The following is a 10,696-nucleotide window of genomic DNA, read 5'->3' as shown; positions in this document are numbered from 1 at the left end:
GTACATTACATACTCCTGACCCCTGCACTATGTACTCTATGTTGTACATTACATACTCCTGACCCCTGCACTATATACTCTATGTTGTACATTACATACTCCTGACCCCTGCACTATATACTCTATGTTGTACATTACATACTCCTGACCCCTGCACTATATACTCTATGTTGTACATTACATACTCCTGACCCCTGCACTATATACTCTATGTTGTACATTACATACTCCTGACCCCTGCACTATATACTCTATGTTGTACATTACATACTCCTGACCCCTGCACTATGTACTCTATGTTGTACATTACATACTCCTGACCCCTGCACTATATACTCTATGTTGTACATTACATACTCCTGACCCCTGCACTATATACTCTATGTTGTACATTACATACTCCTGACCCCTGCACTATATACTCTATTATTATTTTTTTATACAGTATATAGCGCCAATAGTTTGCTCAGCGCTGTACATTATAATGGGAGACAATACACGTGACAGTACAGTAACAATACAATACACGAGGGGTTCGAGGGCCCTGCTCCTTGGAGCTTACAATGTAGGAGGGAGGGGATGGTGGTACAGGAGGAGATAGCTGTGGGGGATGGAGTGGTAGGAAGAGTGGAGGAGCTCGGCAATTAGGTGAGGGCGATGTAGGCTTCTTTGAAGAGATGGGTTTTCAGGGCGCGCCTAAAGGTGAGGAGGGTTGGTGACAGTCTGATGGATTGGGGTAGTGAGTTCCAGAGGATGGAGAAGTCCTGGAGCCGGGCATGGGAGGAGGAGACCAGGGAACAAGAGAGTAGGAGGTCTTGTGAGGAGCAGAGAGTATGTTTTGTGTGGTATTTGGATATCAGATTGGTGATGTGGTTTGGGGCGGTATTATCAATAGCTTTGTACGTCAATGTTAGTAATTTGAATTTTATGTGTTGGGCAATCGGAAGCCAGTGGAGGGATTGGCAGAGGGGGGTGGTGGATACAGAGTGGTTAGTGAAGTGGATGAGTCTGGCTGCAGTATTCAGGATAGACTGAAGCGGGGATAGCCTGTGGTGAGGTAAGCTGGTGAGGAGGGAGTTGCAGTAGTCAAGTCATGATATGATAAGGGAGTGAATGAGCTGCTTTGTGGTTTCTGGAGTTAGGAATGGATGTATTTTGGAGATGTTGCGGAGCTGGAGTCTGCATGAATTTGTCATCAATTGGACCTGGGGCTGGAAAGACAGATTGGAGTCTAGAATGACGCCTAGTACTCTGGCTTGTGGGTGGGACTGATGGTGGCATTGTTGGTCGTGATGGATAAGTTAGGGGGGGGGCGCGGGCTGGGGGGAAAACTAGGAGCTCAGTTTTGGAAAGGATTAATTTGAGGAAGTGGAGTGACATCCAAGCTGATATGTCATTCAGTAGGCTAGTTATTCAGGCGGAGACTGAAGGGGTGAGGTGAGGGGTAGAGAGATTTGTGTGTCGTCGGCGTAGAGATGGTAGTTGAAGCTGTGGGAGTGTATCAGCTGGCCAAGGGAGGAGGTGTAGATGGAGAAGAGAAGGGGCCCGAGGACAGAGCCTTGAGGGACCCCAACAGAGAGGGGGAGTGAAGAGGAGATGGCAGCATTATAGGTAACACCGAAGGAGCGCTGGGATAGATAGGAAGAGAGCAGGAGAGAGCGGAGTCTGAGGCCAAGAGAGTATAGTTATATAGAGGGGGTGGTCAACCATGTCGAAAGCCGCGGAGAGGTCGAGGAGTAGGAGCACTAAGTAGTGGCCTTTGGCTTTGGCGGTTAGCAGGTCGTTGGTGAGTTTGAGTAAGGCGGTTTCGGTGGAGTGTAGGGGATGGAAGCCAGACTGTAGGGGATCAAGGAGGTTGTTGTTGGTGAGGTGGGAACTCAGGCCATTATAGACCAAGTGCTTGAGGAGTTTGGATGTAAATGGCAGCAGGGAGATGGGTCTGAGGTTGTTAAGGTTGGTTGGATCCAGGGAGGGTTTTTTAAGTATGGGGGTGATGTGCGCATGCTTCAGAGGGGAGGGCAATGCTCCAGTAGAGAGGGAGAGATTAAAGATGTGAGTGAGGGAGCATTGGATGGAGGAGGAGGGTGATCGTAGGAGTTGTGTGGGGACAGGGTCAAGGCTTCAGAGAAGACCTTAGTGACCTCTTCAGTGGTATCAAGGTCGAAGGAGTGGAATGTTGAGGGGGTTTTAGTGTGAGGGATGTTAGGTGGGGTGGAGGTCTGGACAGTTGCGAGGTCAGAGGAGAGGAGTGTTGAGGGGGTTTTCGTGTGAGGGAGGCCAGGTGGGGTGGAAGTCAGAGCAGTGGTGATGTCCCTACGGATTGCGTTGATCTTGTTTTGGAAGTGGTTAGCAATCTCGTGAGCGGTGAGTGAGGTACTGGGTGGAGGTGGGGAGGAGAGAGTAGAGAGTTAAAAGTAGAGAAGAGCCGGTGAGAACTGGAGAGGGTATTGATGAGGGTTACAAAGTAGGCTTGCTTGGCAGCGTAGAGGGAGGAAGTGTAGATGAGGAAGGCGGATTTGTATCAGGTGAATGCTTGTTGGGATCGTGCTCCAGCGCACGACTGCATTGTTTGAGATTTTTGGTATGGTCATTGTGCCAGGGTTGGAGAAGTCGGGGTCTAATGCTTCGTGTGGTTAGGGGTGCTAAGGAGTCGAGCGGCTGACAGCGAGTTGTTATAAACCGTAGTGGCCAGGTCAGGGCAGGACAGGGGAAGGATACTGTCGTAAAGTTGGTCAGCTGCAGAGTGGAAGGGGGCAGGGTTCAGGTTGCGGAGGCTTCGGCTGGTAACAGTTTGACGTTTGAAGGGATAGGTGTTAGAAGACGAGGAGATGGAGAAGGTGATGAGGTTGTGGTCAGAGAGGGGAAAGGGGGTGTTTGTGAGGTTGTGGGGAGTGCAGAGATGAGAGAACACAAGGTCCAGGGTGTTCCCGTCGGAGTGAGTTGTGGACTGTATACACTGTGCGAGTGCAAAAGAAGAGGTTAAGTGGAGGAGTTGGGATGTAGCCGGGTTATTGATAGGGATGTTGAAGTCTCCAAGGATGATGGTGGGTAGCTCTGAGGAGAGAAAGAAGGGTAACCAGGCGGAGAAGTCATCAAGGAAGCGGGACACGGGTCCAGGAGGCCGATAGATTACAGCAATCCTCAGAGGGGTGGGGGAGAATAGTCAGATGCAGTGGACCTCAAAGGAAGAGAGGGATAGAGAGGGGGGGTTTGGGAGGACTTGGAAGGTGCTCAGCGGTTACAGGAGCATACCAACCCCACCACCTCTTCAAACGCTGGGTCTGGTTGAGTGGGTCCAGATGAGACCTCCATAGGAGAGTGCCGCAGGGGAGGTAGAGTCAGTGGCTTGGATCCAGGTTTTGGTGATCACTAGGAGGTTGAGGGAGTGGGAGACAAAGAGGTTGTGGATGGTGGTGAGTTTGTTGTAAACCAATTGGGCGTTCAAGGTATGCACACAAGAATGCAGGGGTGGTTGTGAGGAGCAGGGGGACAGGTATTAGATTGAGGGGGTTGTGGCAGGTTGTGGAAGTAGGAGGGTGCCTAGTGGGTGAGCGAGGTTGTGAGGGACCAGGGTTCGGGAGATGTCCCCCCCGGTTAGGAGAAGGGTGAGAAAGGTGGCATGGGAGCGGGATGTACAAGAGCGTGTGAGTCTGCTAGTGGTGGTGTTTGGGTCAGTGGGAGAGTGGAGTATCAGGGGGAGGTGGTGTGAGCTGTAGAAGGAGATGGAAGCAGTGAGAGTGCAATGTATAGTTGTTTGTGAAGAGTAGAGGGATAAAGAAAAGAGATTTTGGGAACGGAGGAGAGGAGTATGAGGAGGATGAGTACTGGTGGCATTTTAGGAGGGTAAATGGAGTGGCGGACAAGTGAGGGAGGTGAAAGGTTTCTTGGGGCGCATGGTTGCAGATAGTCTAGCGTGTGGTGGCGTACTCTATGTTGCACATTACATACTCCTGACCCCTGAACTATATACTCTGTTGTGCATGACACACTCTGTGACCCCTGCACTATATACTTTATGTTGTACATTACATACTCCTGACCCCTGCACTATATACTCTATGTTGTACATTATATACTCCTGACCCCTGCACTATATACTCTATGTTGTACATTATATACTCCTGACCCCTGCACTATATACTCTGTTGTGCATTCCATAGTACTGACCCCTGCACTATATACTCTATGTTGTACATTACATCCTCCTGACCCCTGCACTATATACTCTATGTTGTACATTACATACTCCTGACCCCTGCACTATATACTCTATGTTGTACATTACATACTCCTGACCCCTGCACTATATACTCTATGTTGTACATTACATACTCCTGACCCCTCACTATATACTCTATGTTGTACATTACATACTCCTGACCCCTGCACTATATACTCTATGTTGTACATTACATACTCCTGACCCCTGCACTATATACTCCATGTTGTACATTACATACTCCTGACCCCTGCACTATATACTCTATGTTGTACATTACATACTCCTGACCCCTGCACTATATACTCTATGTTGTACATTACATACTCCTGACCCCTGCACTATATACTCTGTTGTGCATTACATACTCCTGACCCCTGAACTATACATTCTATGTTGTACATTATACTCTACTGACACCTGAACTATATACTTTATGTTGTACATTACATTCTCCTGAGCCCTGCACTATATACTTTGTTGTACATTACATACTTTTGACCCCTGCACTACACACTATATGTTGTATATGACATACTCCTGACCCCTGCACTATATATTCTATGTTGTACATTACATTATACTGACCCCTGAACTATATACTCTATGTTGTACATTACATACTCCTGACCCCTGCACTATATACTCTATGTTGTACATTACATCCTCCTGACCCCTGCACTATATACTCTATGTTGTACATTACATACTCCTGACCCCTGAACTATATACACTATGTTGTACATTACATACTCCTGACCCCTGCACTATATACTCTATGTTGTACATTACATACTCCTGACCCCTGCACTATATACTCTATGTTGTGCATTACATTCTCTTGACCCCTGCACTATATACTTTGTTGTACATTACATACTCCTGACCCCATTCACTATATACTCTATGTTGTACATTCTATAGTCCTGACCCCTGCACTATATACTCTATGTTGTACATTCCATACTCCTGACCCCTGCACTATATACTCTGTTGTATATTGCATACTCCTGACCCCTGCACTATATACTCTATGTTGTACATTACATACTCCTGTCCTCTGCACTATATACTCTATGTTGTACATTACATACTCCTGACCCCTGCACTATATACTCTGTTGTGCATTACATACTCCTGACCCCTGCACTATATACTCTATGTTGTACATTACATACTCCTGACCCCTGCACTATATACTCTATGTTGTACATTACATACTCCTGACCCCTGCACTATATACTCTATGTTGTACATTACATCCTCCTGACCCCTGCACTATATACTCTATGTTGTACATTACATACTCCTGACCCCTGCACTATATACTCTATGTTGTACATTACATACTCCTGACCCCTGCACTATATACTCTATGTTGTACATTACATCCTCCTGACCTTTGCACTATATACTCTATGTTGTACATTACATCCTCCTGACCCCTGCACTATATACTCTATGTTGTACATTACATACTCCTGACCCCTGCACTTTATACTGTATGTTGTACATTACATACTCCTGACCCCTGCACTATATACTCTATGTTGTACATTACATACTCCTGACCCCTGCACTATATATTCTATGTTGTACATTACATACTCCTGACCCCTGCACTATATACTCTATGTTGTACATTACATAGTCCTGACCCCTGCACTATATACTCTATGTTGTACATTACATACTCCTGACCTCTGCACTATATACTCTATGTTGTACATTACATACTCCTGACCCCTGCACTATATACTCTATGTTGTACATTACATCCTCCTGACCTTTGCACTATATACTCTATGTTGTACATTACATCCTCCTGACCCCTGCACTATATACTCTATGTTGTACATTACATCCTCCTGACCCCTGCACTATATACTCTATGTTGTACATTACATCCTCCTGACCTTTGCACTATATACTCTATGTTGTACATTACATCCTCCTGACCCCTGCACTATATACTCTATGTTGTACATTACATACTCCTGACCCCTGCACTATATACTCTATGTTGTACATTACATACTCCTGACCCCTGCACTATATACTCTATGTTGTACATTACATACTCCTGACCCCTGCACTATATACTCTATGTTGTACATTACATCCTCCTGACCTTTGCACTATATACTCTATGTTGTACATTACATCCTCCTGACCCCTGCACTATATACTCTATGTTGTACATTACATCCTCCTGACCTTTGCACTATATACTCTATGTTGTACATTACATACTCCTGACCCCTGCACTATATATTCTATGTTGTACATTACATACTCCTGACCCCTGCACTATATACTCTATGTTGTACATTACATACTCCTGACCCCTGCACTATATATTCTATGTTGTACATTACATACTCCTGACCCCTGCACTATATACTCTATGTTGTACATTACATAGTCCTGACCCCTGCACTATATACTCTATGTTGTACATTACATACTCCTGACCTCTGCACTATATACTCTATGTTGTACATTACATACTCCTGACCCCTGCACTATATACTCTATGTTGTACATTACATCCTCCTGACCTTTGCACTATATACTCTATGTTGTACATTACATCCTCCTGACCCCTGCACTATATACTCTATGTTGTACATTACATCCTCCTGACCTTTGCACTATATACTCTGTTATGCATTACATACTCCTGACCCCTGCACTATATACTCTATGTTGTACATTACATACTCCTGACCCCTGCACTATATACTCTATGTTGTACATTACATACTCCTGACCCCTGCACTATATACTCTATGTTGTACATTACATACTCCTGACCCCTGCACTATATACTCTATGTTGTACATTACATACTCCTGACCTTTGCACTATATACTCTATGTTGTACATTACATCCTCCTGACCCCTGCACTATATACTCTATGTTGTACATTACATCCTCCTGACCTTTGCACTATATACTCTATGTTGTACATTACATCCTCCTGACCCCTGCACTATATACTCTATGTTGTACATTACATACTCCTGACCTCTGCACTATATACTCTATGTTGTACATTACATACTCCTGACCCCTGCACTATATACTCTATGTTGTACATTACATACTCCTGACCCCTGCACTATATACTCTATGTTGTACATTACATACTCCTGACCCCTGCACTATATACTCCTGACCCCTGCACTATATACTCTATGTTGTACATTACATACTCCTGACCCCTGCACTATATACTCTATGTTGTACATTACATACTCCTGACCCCTGCACTATATACTCTATGTTGTACATTACATACTCCTGACTTCTGCTCTCCCCCTCCCCCCACTGCTATATATACACATAATATGGATTCTCTTTTGTTCCCCCCATTTCCTCCCAGCTGGACATTTTATATCAGATGATGTGATTGGAGCACAGACTTTTACATGGTGATAATAATGTGATAACATCCTCCAACTTTGGACCCTTAAACAGAAAGTGATAATGAGGGAGGAGTCAATACCCCAATGATGGTGGTTTTCAGGATCAGTCCAGTCTTCATCTTGGTTGTTCTCCCCCCATCCTCACTCTCTGACCTCTGGTGGGGCTCAGCCCCGCTGTTCTTCATGACTAAATCATGGACTAAATAAGGAAGTGCAGTACTTCTTGTGTTGGGAAGATGGCGATGAGTGATAGAGGGGGTGGGGACCCTCGTCCTATAATCCCCTCATCACTGTCCCTCCTATAAAAGACAGTTCTGGTTGTTTCCTCACTCTCTGACTAAGGTCCATGAATAAAGAAATGACCTGGTAGGAGATCAGAGGAGACATTTCCTAGTTCCCTTGAGGGTGGAATTGTAAGCTCCTCAGAGACCAAGCTGCCTGATGTGGGCGGAGTCCTGGTTTGGGGGAACCAATCAGCTCCTGTCTAGTAATCCTCTTTGTCTTTGTATTTTAGTCCATGGCCGGGAGATGAGGAAAACCTCCGAGGATTGTCTCACTTTGTCTCCAGACTGGAAAGTAGAAGATGAGGACATCACACAGTATAGTCCAGGAGAAAACCCGGCTCCCTCCAATGTCCATCCGGCACCACCCAGTGTAGATGGACCATCGGATTCCTTGTATCCTGAGGAACCTCAGACTGTGCGGGACCGGGCCAGCCTTCCAACTGGGAAGAGGTTCTCCTGTACTGAGTGCGGGAAGGGTTTCCCTTCTAAATCCCATCTTAATGTGCATAAAAGATCTCACACGGGGGAAAAGCCGTATTCCTGTTCTGAGTGCGGGAAATGTTTTTCACAGAAGTCCAGTCTTTACACACATCAGAGATCTCACACGGGGGAGAAGCCGTATTCCTGTTCTGAGTGCGGGAAATGTTTTTCAAAGAAGTCCAATCTTTACACACATCAGAGGTGTCACACAGGGGAGAAGCCACATTCCTGTCCTGAGTGCGGGAAATGTTTTTCACAGAAGTCCAGTCTTTACACACATCAGAGATCTCACACAGAGGAGAAGCCGTATTCCTGTCCTGAGTGCAGGAAATGTTTTTCATTGAAGTCCTATCTTCGTAAACATCAGAGATCTCATACGAGGGAGAAGCATGTGCATAAAAGATCTCACACGGGGGAGAAGCCGTATTCCTGTTCTAAGTGTGCAAAATGTTTTTCAAAGAAGTCCAGTCTTTACACACATCAGAGATCTCACACGGGGGAGAAGCCACATTCCTGTCCTGAGTGCGGGAAATGTTTTTCAGTGAAGTTCAATCTTTACACACATCAGAGATCTCACACAGAGGAGAAGCCGTATTCCTGTCCTGAGTGCGGGAAATGCTTTTCATTGAAGTCCTATCTTCGTAGACATCAGAGATCTCATACGAGGGAGAAGTCGTATTCCTGTCCTGAGTGCGGGAAATGCTTTTCAGAGAAGTCCTATCTTCATAAACATCAGAGATCTCACACGGGGGAGAAGCCGTACTCTTGTTCTGAGTGCAGGAAATGTTTTTCAGAGAAGTCCAGTCTTTATAGACATAAGAGATCTCACACAGGGGAGAAGCCGTATTCCTGTCCTGAGTGCGGGAAATGTTTTTCACAGAAGTCCTATCTTTATAAACATCAAAAATCGCACACGAGGAGAAATAACTTTCCTGTCCTGAGTGTGGGAAATGTTTTATTGCGAAGTCCAGTCTTTCCAGAAATCAGAGATCTCACATGGTTGAGAAGCCACTTTCCAGTCCTGAGTGATTAAAATGTTCCTCACTGACATCCTGTCTTCCTGTACATCAGGGGTCCCACACAACCCTGGAGGTGTATTAGTGCCTTGAGTGCGGGAAATGTCTTCTAGATGAATGTTGCTGGACATCCCAGCTCTCATGTGGGGAAGAAGCACACCCTGATATACACCTCAGATATACTCCATGGCTGATCTTCATCATGGAAGAAACAGTCCATAAGGAGATCAGAGGTCCCCAAAGACATGGATGAAGTGTGGGACCGGGTTGGCCATTAATGGCAGGAGAAGAATAAAAATGGAGTCCTGCCCTACACACTGAATAAAGATGATGGTTTTACTTTTTCCATATTTTTATTTACTATTTCCATATGTTTGGAATTTAATATTTTATGTTTTAATTGGCTCTGAGTATTACATATTGTTGTCTTTTCTATACACTCTTCATCTCTTATATGTGTAATAATAAAGTATCTTTTTATCAGACACGTTTAATATTATAATGGCTCTGTAATCCAATTGTTTTGTTGTTATAACATTATGGCACTTGAGGTCCTCCAGGTGAATGGCAATACGCTGTATCTAGTTTGATGACATCATGTTGTTATGTATACATTGTATATTATAATCCCAGCTGGCACACTCCCTATAATTGGCAGAGTATTATTATTCATTATTTTATATATACATTCATTCTTCCATATCATTTTAGGGGTCTACAACAAAATGGAGACCGTCTCCTGTATTATCCCTATAATTAATATTGTTATCCTTCAATAAAATGGCGGCCGTTATGTATAGTCATTTATTTCTTTAGCCGCTTTTATTTGTGTCCTTTATTTATCATCCTATTGTTCAGCATTTATTATTCATTCCTTTGTATTGCATTCCCTGGTGGGCTGAGTGGTTTTCCCTAAGCGGTTCAGTTTTGTCCGGCTTCCTTTGCCAGACTTCCACAAAATGGCGCCCGCGTCACGCATGCGCGCGGGAGCTATAAATAGCGGACAGCGGCAAGGCTATCCCTTTGATAACGTGTTGTTGCATGAAACGCGTAAGAGAGGAGCCTTGCCATGCTGACGTCACGCCGCCGAGACCGCATGTTGGTCCGGCGGCCATCTTTATCACTGCATATGTAAGTTTGATTTTTTGGCATCAATATTTGGATTCTTTGCCCATATCTATTACAGAGTTCCTACACTATAATATCCATGTGTGGTGGCTGATTACTGAGCCGTGGAAGGTGGAAGAGTAACATCTGACAGTATC

General features: G+C 44.9%; 1 protein-coding gene across 1 annotated transcript in view; it reads left to right on the top strand.

Annotated features, from left to right (window-relative positions):
* LOC149450631 (uncharacterized) overlaps positions 1 to 10,238 on the top strand; it is a 66,251-nt gene extending 56,013 nt beyond the window's left edge. Inside the window, 1 exon segment of the mRNA XM_089691692.1 lies at positions 8,386 to 10,238. Coding sequence (XP_089547818.1) covers positions 8,386 to 9,448 — 1,063 coding nt within the window. The 3' untranslated portion in view covers positions 9,449 to 10,238.
* Positions 10,239 to 10,696: the final 458 nt, after the last annotated feature.

This window comes from Staurois parvus, unplaced genomic scaffold (assembly GCF_062004578.1).
Source record: "Staurois parvus isolate SC_StPar_1 unplaced genomic scaffold, SC_StPar_1.0 ptg000569l, whole genome shotgun sequence".
Taxonomy (NCBI): domain Eukaryota; kingdom Metazoa; phylum Chordata; class Amphibia; order Anura; family Ranidae; genus Staurois; species Staurois parvus.
Note: the sequence above shows the minus strand (reverse complement) of the source record. Positions and strands in the feature narration are given on the sequence as shown.